Source organism: Protomyctophum bolini, assembly GCF_963924005.1.
Source record: "Protomyctophum bolini genome assembly, chromosome: 9".
Taxonomy (NCBI): Eukaryota; Metazoa; Chordata; class Actinopteri; order Myctophiformes; family Myctophidae; genus Protomyctophum; species Protomyctophum bolini.
Genome location: NC_137870.1, coordinates 643 through 19,481, shown reverse-complemented (window position 1 = coordinate 19,481; position 18,839 = coordinate 643). Strand labels below are relative to the sequence as shown.

The 18,839-nt window shown below is 42.0% G+C and overlaps 1 protein-coding gene across 2 annotated transcripts; it reads left to right on the top strand.

The window, feature by feature from the left end:
* Nucleotides 1-1,028: 1,028 nt before the first annotated feature.
* Nucleotides 1,029-14,254, top strand: LOC308320936 (cilia- and flagella-associated protein 65-like). 2 transcript variants are annotated; one of them, XM_080771685.1, is made up of 12 exons: nucleotides 1,029-1,168; nucleotides 1,491-1,563; nucleotides 2,635-2,816; nucleotides 2,976-3,078; nucleotides 4,163-4,329; nucleotides 4,666-4,874; nucleotides 7,404-7,534; nucleotides 8,350-8,572; nucleotides 9,757-10,025; nucleotides 10,454-10,654; nucleotides 13,266-13,349; nucleotides 13,989-14,254. In XM_080771685.1, exons 2-12 carry the CDS (start codon nucleotides 1,492-1,494, stop codon nucleotides 14,004-14,006), a joined length of 1,659 nt encoding a protein of 552 aa, XP_080627811.1. In that variant the 5' UTR covers nucleotides 1,029-1,168; nucleotide 1,491; the 3' UTR covers nucleotides 14,007-14,254. The 2 variants fall into 2 exon arrangements, with proteins under 2 accessions (XP_080627811.1, XP_080627810.1); XM_080771684.1 differs by having other exon boundaries at nucleotides 1,029-1,563.
* Nucleotides 14,255-18,839: the final 4,585 nt, after the last annotated feature.

Below are 18,839 nucleotides of genomic sequence, written 5' to 3'. Positions count from 1 at the left end.
ACCAATGGAAAGTATCAAAAACCTCTGAACTCCAACATTTGATTCTCAAACTGTAGAAACACTCAACTCCACTGTGTGTGTGTGTGTGTGTGTGTGTGTGTGTGTGTGTGTGTGTGTGTGTGTCGCCACTTGTTAACGGTGCCGGAGATTAGGTGGTAGATTCTGGTGGAGACATCATCATGTGCCCAGAATGGTATTAAGGTCCTTGGGGTCTTAGCGGGGTCCTTGGGGGATCCCTGGGGGTCTTTGGGGGGGATCCTTGGGGTCTGTTGGGGTCTTTGGGGGGTCCTTGGGGGGTCCCTGTGGGTCTTTGGGGGGTCCCTGTGGGTCCTTGGGGGTCCTTTGGGGTCCCTGTGTGTCTTTGGGGGGTCCCTGTGGGTCCTTGGGGGTCCTTTGGGGTCCCTGTGTGTCTTTGGGGGTCCCTGTGGGTCCTTGGGGGTCCCTGGGGGTCTTTGGGGGGTCCCTGTGGGTCCTTGACATGAACCAGTTTGGGAACCATTGGATGGAACAGACAGAGATGAAGCAAATTAATCTACGTGTCATGGTCAGACAGGAAAACCCACGTTTTGCTGCCATCTAGTGTTTACCAGCAGACACTGCAAGTGTCTGAACAGTATTATTGCTGCAAATACAATAGCACGCAGCTGCTATGGTCCTGTGTCTGTGGTCTGTGGTCATATGGTCCTGTGTCTGTGGTCTAGACAAGTGTCACTTGTGTGGGACAGGGGTACGGGTTAGCAACTTATTACATTACTTAAATGCCTTGATATCATAAGTCATATTCGACCATATAGGCCTAGCCTATTATTGCATATCATTTTATTATTGTTAGATTTGCATTTCTTCAAATATGAACACTTACCAACTAATAAGCTTTCAATGAAACTATTAATCCAGCTGATTGGCTCCTCACGGAGCACGGCCCGCTGAGCCTCCAGCTGATTGGCTCCTCACGAAGCACGTTCCCGTGACGTCATTTTCAGTCGACACAGAGCCTGTCAACACTACAGTGATGGAGGGATGTTTGACTAGCCGAGAGAAACCTCGTTTGCAGTGATACTAAGATTCATTCATTATTTGTGCCTCTTTTCTTTTCTATATAAACTGAACCTGAAACTTCATCCACAACATCCTGTCAAGTATTTTCGGTCTAATAACTATATTACAGGTAGCCTACGTTTAATACATTAAACCCTGTTAAAATTGCATGTCAATGTGACATCACATAGCGTCGGTAGATGTTTGCGAATGCTAGCGCCCGGGGTGCTTAATTTGCACATGTCGTGAGACTCGTGACTAAATTAGCTTGCCTTTCAGCGTTATTAGTGTACTACAAAGTACAAACTTATGTGTTCATACTCTTTTTAATTAACCTAAAGTTACTGCAGCTGAGTTAGCATTTCACACAGGTGGTGTGCAACTTGCAAGTTTGCCTATGTGGACTGGACTAACTGTAAGCAGACGACTGAACCTGTCCCGACCCCATGCAGTATGTCGGCTGCAGTTCAGACTCCACACTTGGCCGCACAATGGACATCCAACAACTGTGGTAAAGATGCCAAAGTAAGTCCATCTGCAACTTTGTAGTTTGTATTGAGGTAGGTTAGTATAGAGGTAATTTAAGTTTTTACTTATGTCAATTCATAAACTGAAGTTATTTTAAAATAAAATAAAAATCCTGTGATAAGGAAAGGAAGTACACTTTTCATGTTGTGTAGGTGCCAAATTGGAGAAATCAGTAAAATCATAAAGGCTATAATTGGCGTGCACACAGTCTGCACAGATATTTTGAGGGGCAGGTCCAGCAAGGGCACATTGTGTGGTGCTTGAACCACCAGCTGCCTTAATAGTGTGTGAGATAATTTATAGATTTTCGGACATGCCATATACATAATACTTTATATTAGAAGCTTATATAAGTCCGAATTGATCAATGTTACCATGGGCCTCATACTGTACACCACAAAACGAACAAACACTGTAGGCCTACAAAAACGAACTTTCAAAAGTTCACAATACTCTCCAGAGGGCAAAAGGGCAGGTGCTCTAGCACCACCTAGTGTGTCTGTATCTGTAAACATAATTATTCATTATGTTTAACAGTAATATAATAGGCCTTCTCGCATGGTTTGAGAAGATGAAAGATGCATGGCTATTCTAAATTTCCTCTGCAGTGGACTAGTATTGCTATCTGTTACACCTAGGTTACTTACTGATGGGCCTGGCTGGCCAACATGGCAGATATAATGACCCATGTGTGGATTTTGCATGTTCTCCCCATGTCCCCTAGGGTAGGTAGGTATAGGTACCCTCACAAAAAACATGCAGTAATCCTGGTCTCTATACTGCCTGATGGAGGCAAAAGGAACTGGTTCGGCCTGCTCACTCATTCATTGAATGCTTGGGGCTCTCCCCAGGTTGGCAGAGGGAGAGTAGTTCACAGGATTAAACTTTAGGAAATTGGCACCGGGTGAAAAATGGGTTACAAAATCATGGGATACAAAAATAAAAATTACCTGTGTGTGAAAAGCATTAAGCTTGTGATGCTTTCACTGTCTTCTCTAGCATTTGTCATGTCATTAACAGCTTCAAGAGTTGTGAAACCACTTGTTTCTATTTTCCCGGCTCTTGCAGCATCTAGGTGAGCTCAGGGAACGAGGGCTGCTCCAGCGGCGAGAATCCAGCCAGAGGAGGTGCTTCTCAGGGGTAGAGACTTGGCCAGAGCTGGTCTGGGAGGACTGGGAGCTAGGGAAGGACTTCACCAAGACATTAGTGTTAAAGAACGTTGACAGCAAGCTGCAGAAGCTACGATTCAGGTCCTATAAATGCACACATGAACGGTTGCATGCAAATAATTTATATTGAATAATAGCACATGTGCAAGCATATAAATAAATAAATAAATAATAACCCAACATTTCAAAATATCCTACATCAGATGAGCATGGACCAATCACCCTCTTCCTTCTCACCAGGCCTCCAGTATCCAAGTTCTTCACCACCTTCTTCCCGCAGATCATCGTTCTCAGTCCTGGGATCTACTTTTCTATGCCTGTGACCTTCAGACCCCTAGAAAAGGTAAAATATATTCTACAACTGCTAAAAAGTATTTAGCTGGATAGATTTGGAATCCTTTAACCATTTAAACCCTATAATGCTATATACTATTACCTCCTCCATAGACTGGATCTGTACTTACCCCACTCCTTTTTTATCTCTACACCAAATGTTTTTTGCCAAAAAATAGCAGATCTGCAAGCTTGTTGCCGCATGATTTTGTTGAATATTCACCTGGAAATCCAGCTTGGTAGGGTTCATGTGTTTAATCACTTCATTCATCATTAATAGAGTATGTGTCCCCTAGGGTAGGTACCCTCACAAAAACATGCAGTAATCCAGGTCTCTATATAGATAGACACATTCAGAAACGGGTCTCATGGTCGCAGCAAACAACATACTTTAAATGCTTAGTATGAGGTATAAAGTACAGCAGCCGTTGTGTTCATACAACAGAATGATTGGGTATTGTGTAAGACTGACGTCATGTATCTTTCAGAACCTTTCACTGCTTCGTCTCAACCATTACTCTATGGCTCTGGTCTCAGCCAGCCTATTTTTTGACAAGTTGAATGTGGCCACTACTGTTGGCAGCCATAAACTACAGTACACGGGTTCATCCGATGTTCTGGGCATCTTTGTAAAGTTAGTGTTAGTAAAAAGCAGGTAAAAGAGTAAAGTTCCTTCCACATGCTAGTTCGCAGTTCACTCCTCATGCATTGAATTGAAGGAAACATGAGCTCAGTTCGGGGCTCTCCCCAGGTTGGCAGAGGGAGAGTGGTGCCTAGAATCACAGCCTTAGGCAATTGGCACCGGGTAAATTATTTTATGAGGGCCTGGGCCGTGGCTCAGTGGTCCAGGCACCTTGGCCGGTAGCCAGAGCCTGGCAGTGTGCCTCGAGTGGGCTCGACTCCCGATCCCGACGGCCTTTACTGCATCTCTCTCCCCATTTCCTGTCAGCCTACTACCCTCTATAAAAAACTATTAAATAAAATAAAAAAAGAAGAGAGAAAAAATAAAACATAAAGGCAGATATTTCATCCATTCTGTGCCTTCCTGACTTGGTTCCTCTCTTGTATGTATGCTTCTGTCCCCCTGAACGCAGTGCGAGTATGAGGACAATGTTGAGTTCTGGGGTAAAGATAGCACCTTCCGGGTCACCCTTCGTGCCGCCGCTCCACGCCACTCAGTGGAGATCCCCGAATCGGTGCTGTTGCCGCTCTGTGCCGTGCAGCACTCCTCACACACCACTTTCCTGTTCAGAAATGCCAGGTATGTGTGTGTGTGTGTGTGTGTGTGTGTGTTTGTGTGATCCTAAGTTTGGATAGTACTAGAACTAGATGATTGATTACCAATGTTTTGACTGATATTTTGTCAAAAAGTGCTAAATTGATTCTAATACATTTGAAATACTTTGATGAAAGCTTTTCAAAAACCAACGTGTCGCATTATTTTAGACATTTCTGATTTCTGCACATTGGGTGAAGAAGTGTGAAGAAAGCAAGGCATGGGGAATGAGTCTTTCAACCACCCTCCCTCCCTCCCTCTACCATCACCATTTATGTCTCTTCTCTCTGGCCTGCCCTCACCCACTCACCCCTCTCTCAGTAAGTTGCAGACATGTTTTCAGTGGGTGAGTGTGGCGCCATTCCAACTCAGCCCAGAGCGAGGCCTGCTGAAGCCTGGTGAGCAGTGTCAAGTCGCAGTGGTCTTCCGACCACAAGAGGCGCTGCTGCGTCAGCAAGAGGCCCGCTGCAAGTTTGGAGAGGAAGGGGAGGAGCTTGAGAACCTCTGCACTGTTCTTCTTGAAGGACTTGGTTAGTAACACATGACACTGATAACCGCAAGGCGAGAGTTGTTACCTTGAACCTGAACCTTTAGGAAATTGATGCAATCTGAGACCATAGAGCGCCGAAGTCTGACGTCACTTTCAGTAGAGGGCGTCAGTCCCCAGGTTCATGTATTTGTTTAGTTGCATTGAAATCCCCATTGAGGCGATTTTAGATCGCCTCATATAACAACTGTTTGAAAAATAAACATGTCACCCCGGCCGCTTCACTCATATGGATATGAAGAATCAACTGACTGAGAGAAAACGCTAATGTTACTGCTGCTGAATTAGTTAGATTTTCGCTAGAAGCAGACTGTATCATATATGAGTGACTGACTGTTGCAAACGATACAGAGACACCTCCCCGACAATAACGCCGAGACAGCTTGTTTATTTTTGGACCACAACGCTTATAGTAGACGATATTAAGATCACCCCATGTTATTCTCCATAGAGAAATTACTTCCGCGAACCAGGGGAATCGAAGGGATGAGCGAGTTACGTCAGGACTTCGGTGCTCTATTCAAATAAAACAAAAGGTAATGTTGCCCTGAGAGGCAATACAGTAGTTTCTCAACCAAATATGGCATGGTCATGTAGTCCAGGTGACGCTTCAGGCTGTTGCTCCTTCCTCAGACTTAGCCCAATATTTAGATTCCGAGACAGAGTGGATCAAAAAATTTTTTTAAACTACGGACCTGCGGGGTGTTATTGCTTGCCGCACACAAACCGGACAAGTGGGGCAACCGGGAAAGCAGCTTAGATTTTGCATTTGTACAAGATAAGAGTTACTTTGAGGCAGGGATTTTCGCTTGTGGCCAAAAATAAGCAGTATGGTCGCTTAGACTGACTAAATGAGATCTCCCACAGATCGGTGCACGGCATGCACATTATGTGCAGACATGTTAACCACTTGACTTGAGCCCATAACTTCTCATGCGACAAATATCAAAAATAGCGTGTTGACATGTGATGTAAGCTAAGGTTGTATATCTCCACTTTATGTTGGTTTGGAAATTGTCATATTGATTCACATTGATAACATACAGGCAGACGGGTGGTAAATGCAAGTTATGATTTTAAAGTCATACAAGCATCATACAAATGTATATATGTTTATATATATATGTATTTATGTATATATGTTAAAAATGTATATAATGTATGATGCCACTCTGTTGTGTTGTGATAGGTTTATTTACCTTTTAAATTAAACTTTAAACAGGATACAGGCTTTAGTTTACACAGTCAAAGACGTCCGGAAACGCCACTGCCACGTTGTGTGCTTGCAGATTGCCTATTGACGTAGTAAATACATCTCAGTTCAGTGACCATACCAATTGTGTAAAGAAATGAGACTGTCTCTCTTGCTAAGAATGGAATGTTCCTCTAAAAGATATTTGCTCTGTCCTTTTCATCTGGATTGAACACATTTGCAATTTACAATTTAGGCATTTAGCAGACGCTTTTAATCCAGAGCGATTTACAGTAAGCAAGAAGAACAACACAAGAACCTTATAGAATATCCGTACAATATTCTATTTATTTGATCATAGGTTGTAGCCTACTAGACTGCATGGGCAAGACCACTTCTTCTTAGTCACTGTTTTGCTGTTAACAGGATCATGGGCTGTAATAATAACATTATTTAATTATTTCAAGAACCTTTCCAAAATGTTTCACTTTATCTTTGTTTCATTGTTACTAGTGCTTGCAAATCTTGTTACAATATACTTGAAACTATTTCCCACCTCTGATGTGGGCATTATTTCCTTCCATGTATAATAATAACAACAACAACAACAAAAATGTCTCCTAATATAGCAGGATTCAAGTGTTGTGAAATTACAATGTCATCATTATTTATAAAATATACCGGTATATGACTTTCATAACATTTATTAGGCCTATTCATGTTGACCGAGGGACAAAACAGAGAATATTTAATTGTAGGGTATTTGAGTAGTTGGATAGTTTTTTTTGCATATCATTCGATATTGGATGACATGAGCCAGAAATCTATTTATAGATTATTATTATTTTCCTCCTTTCCTTTTTTTTACTGACAGTTATTGGGAACACAATATTGTTTTAGTTATAGGAATGGCTGCACTTATATTGTAATAGTATTTAAAACTTACTTTGAACATGATGTTTTCCCTGTATTGTGTACATTGCCTCCATCACGTGTATTGTTGTCAAATGTCAATGTTATTTAATTGAAAGAGTTTTAGATTAATATATTTCACACAACGGCAATGGTTCTTTATTGCTTCTCATGGGTTGGATTACCTTACTTAAACATACAAGGCCTCACGATCTTTGGCAGGCCTGAACACCAGTTTTGGAAACACTGGAGTAGAACAACAGCGTCTAAAGCTGAAACAAGGGTGATCGTGTGTGGATGAGTTTATCTGAATCTGCCTCCATGTTTCCCCTATTTTTGCCCTGGGTTTTCCGTCTGCACTCCTTTCTTTTTTTTCTTCCCCGTTATTTTCTTAATATACCTTTGTAGCAAAGTACCCATATCTGCAGCTGAAGAGCTCAGACAGGAAGCAGGAAGTGGACAGCGCAGCGCTCCACTTAGGCTATGTACCTGTGCGTGTCAGTGTGCAGAAACACTTTGATGTTACCAATCCTTCCCCTGTGAGTAGAAAATGAAGACATGCACAGTATACGCATCCTCCTTGTACCTCTCTCTCTCTCTCTCTAGTCAGCGAAAGTTACCAATCTGCAAAATATGACTAATAGCTTTCTTCACAAATATCACCTCTCAATTTGTTCCAACCGAACCTTGTGACATCTGCTGAAAGTTGGGGTACCATTAACAACCTATATGCAGGCAAAATGTTCTCATTTTTAATCTGCTTTAGTTTAAGTAGCATGTGACGGGTCAAACTAGGGGTTTTCTCCTTGGGCTAAAACGTTTTGTTTTTTTAAGATATTTTTTGCGGCTTACGCCTTTTATTGGTTTTTGAAGGGACAGACAGTAGGCTGACAGGAAACGGGAGAGAGATGGGGGGATGACATGCAGTAAAGGCCGTGTCGGGCTCGGGAGTCGAACCCGCGGCACACTGCGACTGGATTACTAGTCGGGTGCCCAAACGGTTACGCCACCGCCTGGGCCGGCTAAAACGTCTTTGTGCAAAACAGAATCATGAAAAACCCCTATAGTTTGACACGTCACATGCTACTTAAAGCAAAATGGAAATTAGTAAATTTGCATATAGGTTCAGGTTGTTAATGGTACTTGGAACTAGAACTTTCAGCACCTGTCGCAAAGTTTCCCAAGGGAGTTGGGTTGGAACAAATTGAGAGGTGATAGTAGACACCTTTTATGAACATATTTTGTGAAGAAAGCTATTGGTATAAGCATTTATTTTGCAGGTTGGTCACACATTTGGCTTACTTTCCCTAACTACTCTCTCTCCGCTCTCCTTCCCTCCCTCCCTCTCCTCCAGGTGATGACCTCCTTCTCCCTCTCTCGGCTGCCTGGTGCTTCACCCCTGCTCGGGTCAGAGTTCAGCTGTGACGTCACCAACGGGGAGGTGGCTCCCGGTGCGTCGCTGCGGGTGACGGTCACTTACGCCCCGCTGGCCGCAGACGCAGTCTCTGTCTACCTGTCCCTGAACTATCCCGGATCGCTCAGCAAAGCCCTGCTCAAACTCAGCGGGAAATGTATAGGTAGGTATACAGGTGCACTATGAATCGTTTTAGGGCGAGAAGAAGCGAACAGGCAGTGGGTGAGGGCACATTTTCATAATTGTTCAAACTTCTTATACTTCTTAGACTTTCAGAAAATATGAGATTTATAAGCTCACAACATGTTGTGATGTGATGTCTTGTGAGCTTGTGTTAGCGAGACACCATTGTACGTCTAAGTATAAAGTAGGGATTTAGTGGTTAACCGTTTTGCTTTTGGAAAGCTCTCGTTAATGGCAGTGGTGGAAAGTAACTACATACATTTACTTAAAGATGGAGTGCCACAATTTTTGTATTTTTCCAGTTTTCCATGTGTCTATGAGGTGACAGTACTTCATTAGACACCCTGGAGTTGTTTTTCTGTGCAATGGTGTATTAACTTTGTATTTAGGGTTTCTTCCTGGAGGCTGAACCCTTGAAAGTCAAACGGGCCAATTAAATAAACAGTAATATAGTGACGCCACACTATCAGCCCCTCCCCTAACCCCTACCCCTTTATCATACAACTACAGCTGTGGGTGCGGCTTCAGTTCAGGTGGATCACCACCCATCACCACCCACCAGGCAATCCAGGCATACTTAATGAACTGGTGGGCATGTCCACATAAAAGCATGATTTTAACAAATACTGTACACTTTTTGGAAAAAGTTCTTCCCCCTTATATTGTAATAATACCTGATGATCATGTTTTAGGGTGGAAAAAAATGGTGGCACTCCATCCAAGTTCTGTACTTATGTTCAATTTTGAGTGTTTCCATTTTCTAGAACTTTTACTTCTCCACTACATTCATTTGAAAACTTTAGTTACTTTGTACATCTTCATAATGATGACAAAACATACACTAACCACTTCAGCCCTATATACATTTTGCTGATCTACAAGCTCACATTGCGTTGTGATGTGGCACATTGCTTGTAGATCTGTCATTTTCAAAATATTTGTATGCATATGAAAACTTGTCTTGAAATGAGACATTCTGCATAACGAGTAATTTTACTTTTGGTACTTTAAGTACACTGTGATGCCAATACTTTTGTACTTTTTCTTGTAACAAGAGTATTTCTAAAAGATTTAAGTAAAACATTTTAGTACTTTTTCCACCACTGGTTAATGGCACTGTGGTGTTTTCGTATTAAATGGCTGAATGTCTCTCTGTCTGTCCAGGGCCTGTAGTGACCCTGTCCTCTCCTGCAGTGGACTTTGGCTGCGTTGAGCAGGGAGAGGAAGTCGTGCGGAGCGTGGAGCTCCTTAATGCTTCCCCCGCCGAGGCTGTCTACCAATGGGACTTGGACCGCAGCGGTCACAGCGTGTTCACAATTGAACCAGCTGGGGGCGCCCTACGACCACACAGCCGTGCCACACTGAAGGTGGTCTACAGGCCCACACACCCTATAGCACACTACAGGAGAGTGGCATGTCTCATACTGCATAAGGTAAGACCATTGTTAAGTTTGACAGCAAACTTTGATTTAGTTTCGTCATAGTCTTTTGAATAAAATGTAATTCAGTTTTAGTCATAATTTAGTCATTAGTCATTTGATTTTGTCGATATACATAAAATGACAGGTGTGCTTCCTCTGGATACTGCCCTTGGTTAAGGCAGTGAGTGCACAGCTATGAATACGGCTTAACTCAAAATGTCTTGTCCCTCCCTAACATTTTAGTCTAGTTTTTATTTGTTCGAAATTGTCAATATATTTATGCGAGGTCATGATGGGTCATGATGACCTGACGAAGATGTAACTTACACATCGAAACGTTGTCACTTTTTACTTGCACCCTGTTATAATAAACTAAGGGCCTAAATCGTCTGAGCTGCTCCAGTGCCTTAAGTGGTAAAAATCCCTTCGTTGGCCTGCAGGACCCAGTATTCCTGGACCTGATTGGTACCTGCCATTTGGAGCTCCAACAACCAGCCCTACTCCGACCCAGACACCTGGCATTGTATCGCAGACACCGGCACCGCGGACTGGCACAGTACCCACCAGACCTCCTTGGCGCCATGCTGCTAGACTGCAAGCTACAGCTGGACCAACAGGGGTCTCTCTGCTTACCTGTAGAGGTCAGGAGGGGCGGGGGTTCTATGTGTGTGTTGTGTTTTTGATATGTTGCAGGGCCCAAGAGTAGAAAACCTGGAAACATAATATATTAACAGGTGAAGACTGTTTTGAAGACCTCATCAAAATAAAATAAGATTAGTTGTTATGTTATGTTGCGTTTTATTTCATACATTTTATTGAGATTTATTTTTATGGATAAACAAGGATACCATTCATGGGCTTAGGGGTAGAGTGGCCGGTAGTCAGCGGGATGGGAAGTTCGATCCCGGGGGCAACCACTAATTGCTCCTGATGTGCAGGTTGGGGACTTCCTCCGCCATCGGTGTGTGAATGGGTGAATGTAATGCACAATCTATGTACTGTAAAAACACTATATGGCCTGGGCCGGCCACGCGGTCCAGCGTGTAGCAGGTTTGAGTCCCAATTACTTTTCCTGCGTGTCTTCCCCCCCCATCTCTCTCCCCAAAAATATCTTTATAAAAATATAAATAAATTAACTAGCATAATTTGCGAAGGCCCTGATTAATTTAGCTTTGTTTCATTTTCGGTTACTGCCTTTTTAATGTTTATTCTTATATGCATATGCACCTTGAACCTTTTCTAGAACCCAGACCAGACTTCTAGTACTATTCAACGGGTTTGTGGCATTGTGTGACATGCGTGCGTGTGTGCGTGCGTGTCACTTTCAGGTTACCACACGTTTAATTATTTCAGTAGTGCTATGTTAGTGTTGTCTCTCTCTCTCTGTTGAGTTAAGTCCGTTGCTCTCCCCAGGTTGGCGGAGGGTGTGTAGAGCCCAGGATCACATTAGATGATTGACACAGGGGTGAAAAATGTATTCATCCATTATAAAAAAATATCTAGAGTTGCAAAACTGCGGCTAATTTTTTATGGAAATTGGAAGCCATCGACATGAAGATGCAAAGTTACAAAACATTGAGCTGGTTTACAAATATACAGAGCTTTATATCTGCCTGTGTGAACGCAGCATAACACGATGTAACAGCAGCCTGTGATGTAGGAGAATGGTGTAAAACTGTTGCACACGTTTCGACAGAATATAGTTCTTATATTCTACATTATATAAACCTGTATTGTGTCAAAACGTTGGGGAAATAAAAGGTAGTGGTTTCATTGTGGCTACGAGCTGACCTTCAGTCAAATCGCTGCTGCTGGTCACTAAACTAATCTTCAAATTTCTATTTCTATAGCGGATCTACAAGCTCAGTGTGTCACATTTTGACAGTGTGAGCTTGTAGATTTTCAGCTTTTGCTACTTTTGCAGATGAGATTAGATTTGTAGATTTAGTTTTTGTGGAAGTGCTTTAATGTGTAAATATTGAACCGATGAAAAGTATTCCATTTCCCGTTGGCTTCATTTTCCCATAGCTTTATTTGAATGGCTCTGAAGCTGGAGTGCAGGGGACTGTTGCTGTGGGGACTGGTTGTGCACAGAGCCCATGGGACTGTCTGTGTGGGGCTGGTTGTGCACAGAGCCCATGGGACTGTCTGTGTGGGGCTGGTTGTGCACAGAGCCCATGGGACTGTCTGTGTGGGGCTGGTTGTGCACAGAGCCCATGGGACTGTCTGTGTGGGGCTGGTTGTGCACAGAGCCCATGGGACTGTCTGTGTGGGACTGGTTGTGCACAGAGCCCGTGGTGGGCAAGAGTAACTGACATTCTGTGTTATTCCTGTGGTTCTATAGGAGCGTGCTGGTTGTAGAAGGTTCATGTCAAGGTGTTTGACAGTATTTTTCCTGTCTTCCTAAAGAAGTGTAACTGACAGTATTTTTCCTGTCTTCCTATAGAAGTGTAACTGACAGTATTTTTCCTGTCTTCCTATAGAAGTCTAACTGACAGTATTTTTCCTGTCTTCCTATAGAAGTGTAATTGACATTGTGTATTTCTTCGTATCGGGGCGTGCTGGTTGCATGGCTGCACTGTAGTTGCTAAACATTACTACATAAAGAAATGTGACACCTGGAGTCATAACTACTACATTAATACATACAAGAATAACTAAATGAATTGGACAGCCAACCAGTGCTGCACCATTCTGGCTCACATTTAGAAATTAATCTAAAATCTAGATCTCAATCTCAATCAGATTAATTGTGCAGCTCTAGCTGGTTGTAGAGGGCTGCTGATGAGGTGTTTTTGTAATCCTATCTTCCTTTGGCATTGATTAAAGGATAGGCTTTGAAAGATTTTATCCATCCTTGCATGGATTACAGTTCTCATTCGCCACGACTGATTTCACTCATTTGGATTCCAGAGAAAACCAGCAGGTCTTCTGTGACTCCATGCTGCTGCGCACAGAGAATGGCAGATCTAGCTTGTAGATCAGCTATATTTTCGGTCATTAGTTATTTTAAGATGAAAGAGTATTTGACGTGATCAAAACTAGCAATAGAATAGAAACATCTCTCAGAAACACGAATGGTCTCACACAAAATGTCATGAGTTCTTCAGCTGGTCGGCCTAAAACCTCATTACGTTATCGGTCTTGAGATTAAATGTTTTATTTATTCCATGAGAGGTAGAACTGACACTGTGTTTTTCCTGTCCTCTCATTGGTCGTAACTCGCACTGTACTTTTCCTCTCCTCCAACAGGAGCGTGCCGGGCGTCACTGCGGCGGCCTGCGCGTGCTCAACTCCTATTGGGTGGGAGAAGACTCCACCTACAAGTTCTTCAAGGTGATCCTGATCGACACGTTCCACAAGGCCATCCGTCGCAACCCCGACACCCAGTGGATCACCAAGGCGGTGCACAAGCACCGCAGAGACTCCAGACCTCTACATATATTTTCTGTTCACTGAAGAGCAGCAACTGCCAATTAATTTGTTTATAGATTCAAGCTTGCTTTGTCATTCTTTCCAACTGCAGCAGCAGGAAAAAAACTATTGTTTCTCCTAGTTAAAAGACAACACAGGCTCGTACAAGAATAAATATATCAAGTGCAAGACAATACTCTGAATATAAATACGTCATAAAAAAAAGTTTATACAGCAGAATGTATCTACAAAGACCTTTATATAATGGTTTAAACGGCTTCAGTTCACAATCCTTACACTGCTGATGGTGGAAAAGCCTTTACCTCTACACTTTATTTTCTGTGGTTTGGTTTCCCATTCAATTCAAACTACCAGTTTGATTATGTTGTACATCAAACGGAAAATAATTTAAAGTTAAACTAGAGTGTTAAGATGTGACCAGAAGGAAATTAAAGAAAATGTATTCCTGCTCATTGGACGTCCAATAATTATAAATTCAAGAAATCCAATTTCCAATGAATGTTATCGGTCGGTCACTAGCTTTCTGTTTCTCTATCACAGTTACTGACATGTGGATGAAACAGCAGACGCAGGACATCGACTCTGCTTTGGACCCGGAGAGCAAAGACCGCTCGTCTGAGAAACTGCAGCCGCCGTCTGTGTCCGTGAGCCATCACCAACACCACTGAGGGGAGGAGATTGTGTTTTCAGCCAGGTTGGCATTTAATGCTCCTCCCACCTCCGGTGAACTCTCACATTTCTGACATTGAGGCACAGGAACACTTTGGTCACTTTATTTTATATAAAGTATATTTATTGGTTTTTCACTTGGGTCACTTTGTGAGTGTGTGTTGGTGTTTCTCGCTTATCAAATCAAGGAGATAACAAGATAAATCAGGTCTGTGTGTTCAGACTGGCAGCTGAATCCAGTCTGAATCAGATCTGTGCAAGATCCAGATTGGAATGCGATCTGTTTAAATAACTAAACACAAACAAGTCACATGGAATCCGATTTATATTGCGTTCAGACTGAGACGGATCTCCTGAATGAGATTTGAATCAGACTTGAAACCACCTCTGAATGTGGCTCAAGTCGCATTTGTAAAAATCGGATTCCACTTGTTTGTGTTTAGACAAATCAGATTCCAGTCTGGATGTGGCACAGATCTGATTCAGATTATTATTTTTCCTTCTCAAAAACGTTTGAAGCGCAATTAATTGCAATTAATATTGTTAATAATAGTAATAATAATAATAATAAAACTTTAGTTGTATAGCACCTTTCATGACATGAAATGCAGCTCAAAGTGCTTTACAGAGCAATGGAGGGAAAAAAAGAAAAGGAAGGCAAAGACAAAAAACAAGCAGTAATGCAATACAGTGAGGACATGAATAACAAAAAATACATTTTCAATTAAAATAAATGTTGTAGTGGGTCTTGAGCTGTGCTTTAAAAATGTCTACAAAGAGGCTTCCTGACGAAGGTACAGTGGGAGCTTGTTCCATGCCGTCGGCCCGTAGAAGCAAAAAGCTGCTGGTGAGATCTCCAAATATAGTTGCTCTGTGGATTTATTTTAAAATTCACGTCTCCCCAAGAATCTCCTTTAGTTCACTTTAGTATGTGTGCCAAAAGTGTGCCGTTGAGCCCTGCTTTACAGTGAAACTCAACAGGGAGACTATCTTACATCATACATGTATATTATTTTTAATCTATGGAGCAACTATTGGACAACAGACACGAATATGTGTAGTTACATTGTGGCATGGAAACCACACAGCTCAAAGCTCCACCAATAAACATAATATGTCTTTGCACGTTAAGTAATCTGGTGTGGTGAGTTATTATGAATAATAGTCAGGTTTTCTTTTTTTTTCTTTTCAGTTAACCCATTTAGGCCTGATGTCGAAATTTAACAAATGTCTGAAATACCTCATGTTTCTCTATCAGTGGTGCTCAATATTTCATGTCGACGACCCCCAGAATTATGTTTATTTGGCCACCGACCCCCATCTGAAAATATGTTGTTCCAGAGACCTCCCCAGAAGCAAATGTATGAGTTAAAAATGTTCGCTCTGAAAGAATATATATTTATTCAAAGATTTGCACCACATTTTCACGATTTTTCAAAAATAGCAGACCTACAAGCTCGCTGCCGCGCTATGAGCTTGTAGATCTCCTATTTTTCAACAGCTAGTTGAAAAGTTAAATTATTGTTAAACAAGATGTCTACACAATTAGAGCATGTAGAACAGTAGAATAGTTGTCATTTTCATCGTTTGCCTGTTATGCCTGGTTGAACGTCATCAAATGGTGGTCCGTGGCTCATATGTTGAATAAATAATATAACTTGATATGAAAAGGGTAAGGCGATACTGCTCAAAGAACATAGATCTCTCTGTTTTTGTTAGCATCGGCCTATAGACGGGTCTGCAGAGCGGTGCCCTGCAGGCAATCGGCATCAAATGAAGCACAGCTTGACACAGACAAAAATGAACCGATCTACAAGCTCACAACGTGCTGCGGAGTGATCCTATGTCCTAGGATAGGTGGTCTAGTAGCAAAGATTTGGCACAACGTTTGTATGTATGTATGGATGGTTCTAGACCTGTTACTGGTCTTCTCCACTTGAGGGCGACACAGACCGTAGAATAAAAACAGATTCAGCTCTGTCTTTCACAATCTAAACTCATCGTCAAATAAAATAAAAACGGCGCCCTGTTTTCCGTTGAGGGTGACAGATGCCGTTGAATAATAACAGAGAGACTTAACTTTGCAAGGGATGCTTTTTAAAACCAGTAGAAATCTTTAGGGACAAACGGCAGCATGTTTCCTTCTCAAAACTGTTTTAAATAGTCTAGAAGCTTCAGATATTAACATGGTGACATCCACTATGAATATGAATGTTATAACACTAGTTTAACTAACTAATTTAAAATAATCCATTCGTAAAACAAATAACCAACTAATTTAAAATAATCCATAAACATATATTATATAACTAAAACGTTATCTCACACTTTACATCGGTATATTTATTTACCTTCGTATCATAATTATAATCCTCGGTAGGCGAACACGGATCCTCGTACATACCAGCTGTGTACGTTACCATTCGGCTAAAGAGCCAGATCTAATAGGTAGATGTGTGCCACCCACTATAGCCTACATTGAAGGTGTAGTGTGCTGTAAATAGCGGATCTACAAACCCACAGCGCGTCTCTGATGCAGCTCGTTGTGGGCTTGTAGCTCTGACGATAGCGCCCCTGGTGGTTAGTCTACCAACTTTGTGTAATGTAAATGTCCGTGTGTTTTTTATTAGTAATTGAATATTAGGACCACAATGGAAACACTGTTATCCTTTAGACCAAAGTCTCACTTTAAATCTGTGCTATATAATTTTTTCATCTAATAAACTAAAAATAGCGAAATAACGAATTAACTATCTAATTTAAAATAATCTATTCATTAACATAATTTAATAATATTTACTTTCGCCCGGTACATTTATGAACCGTCGTATAACGGTGCAGAGCGCCGAAAATAGATCTACAAGCCCACAGGGCGTCGAGGACGCAACGCAACAATCACACAGATGTGATTGACTGAGAGACTGCTAGGGCACTGGCACTGCTATTGTAACAAATTCAATTTCCCCTCGGGGATTAATAAAGTATTTTCCATTCCATTCCATTCCTACTCTAGTTACTAGTATGAGTAATTTAAAAATATTTCATATATTTTTTTAATAAATACGTTTATGTTATTCTGAAGGAACCCGGAAACCTTCAGCTCACTCCTAACCAAGGACTGTCTAAAGAGGACAAGAAGCGAAGACTGTAAGGGCGCCGCCATGTTGATCACATGGTGCTCCATGGAAGGAAAGGAACATGCGCAGTTGCAGACCAAGGCTGCATAAAGCCCATTGCGCATGTTCCTTTCCTTCCATGGAGCACCATGTGATCAACATGGCGGCGCCCTTACGGTCTTCGCTTCTTGTCCTCTTTATACAGTCCTTGCTCCTAACCAGGAAGTAAAGCGGAAAACTTAAATCTGCTCAAAGAACAAATGGAAGGGAGCGTCGTAACGAGAGGCTGCACATCCGGTCAGTACCGGATACGGACACCAGCCCGTGCGTGGTGCATGTGTGTGTGTGCAGCGAAAGGACCGGATGCGGTAGGCGGGTTCTAGAAAGGATGTGAGCACCGAGCAGCCAATAGGAACCCAGCATTTACACAGCTTATCTCTGGGTGCGTTCGGTTCTCACACACTGAGCGGAACTGCCCATACTAACTAACAGGCGCTGCGCTCCTGGACGGTCCCGGCGGTCATTTCCGAACACTCTCTATTGGATTGTCAATAAAGTTTTGTATGACAAAACAAGTGACGTCACAGGTGTCATGGCGGCCGACAGTTGGAGTTTGTTTTATGCTCTAGCTTTTGGAGTTTCTCTGTTGAAATGTCTGTTTCTGAACGCATAGTGAGTCTAATATTATTATTATAATGTTTCATGTTTATAAATAGTTGTTGTTTATAATAGTCTTTTTATACAGCAAGGCAAGGCAAATGGCTTCTTGGTTAGAGTTGGTGACAATGTTATCACACGTAAAGATGAAATTACCTACCGGTTCCATCCTGGAGGCAAATCTTTCCGGTGATAAAATCGCCACCAACGTAATCAAAAAAGTCAACCAAAGAACAAGATTCCTTTACAGGATCTCCTCACTGGTCAACAAAAACACCTTGAAGACCTTAACAGGAGCCCTCGTACAAGGTTTCTTTGAATATGCATGCACCTCCTGGTACCACAGCACCTCAAAGGCCCTTAAAACAAGGCTCCAGACCTCCCAAAACAAACTGGTCAGGCTCCTACTTGGCCTCACCCCCCGAACCCACATCACCCCTGCCCACTTTGACAGGCTGGAATGGCTTAGGGTCGACGACAGAGTGGTCCTGTCTACTCTGTTCACGGAGACCCGCGGGAATATAAATATAATATATAATATACAGGAATGTACATGAATGAACGGAAATGTGTACGAAGAGGTGTTAATCAAGTAATTATACTTGATTCTCAAGTGAGGACGCTGGCGTCGACTGTTCGCCGCTTCACCTCCCAATGAATGAAATGAATACATTGTAAAGAAAGAGCTTTAAGCACTTGTAAAAGCACTATAAAAATGCAATTCATTCATTATATTACTACTTTACAGAGTAATGAGTAGTGTAAGGTTTTACTCTGTCAAAACAGTAATATTATACCTGTTATTTTGTAAAGAAAAAATAGCACATAGGCTATTACATATTAGTCAGGATTTGTTGACTACCGTTTGAAAACATTTAATTTAAAAGTTCAAGAGAGATTGCTGCTTTATTTTCTGGCTGACGTGACTCTTCTTCTTAATATTATTATT

Coding starts and splice junctions, on each gene's coding strand:
- LOC308320936 (XM_080771685.1), top strand. CDS start 1,492: ATGTCGGCTGCAGTTCAGACTCCACACTTGGCCGCACAATGGACATCC. Junction 4,875..7,403: donor TGTTCTTCTTGAAGGACTTG/GTTAGTAACACA, acceptor ATACCTTTGTAG/CAAAGTACCCATATCTGCAG. Junction 8,573..9,756: donor ACTCAGCGGGAAATGTATAG/GTAGGTATACAG, acceptor CTGTCTGTCCAG/GGCCTGTAGTGACCCTGTCC.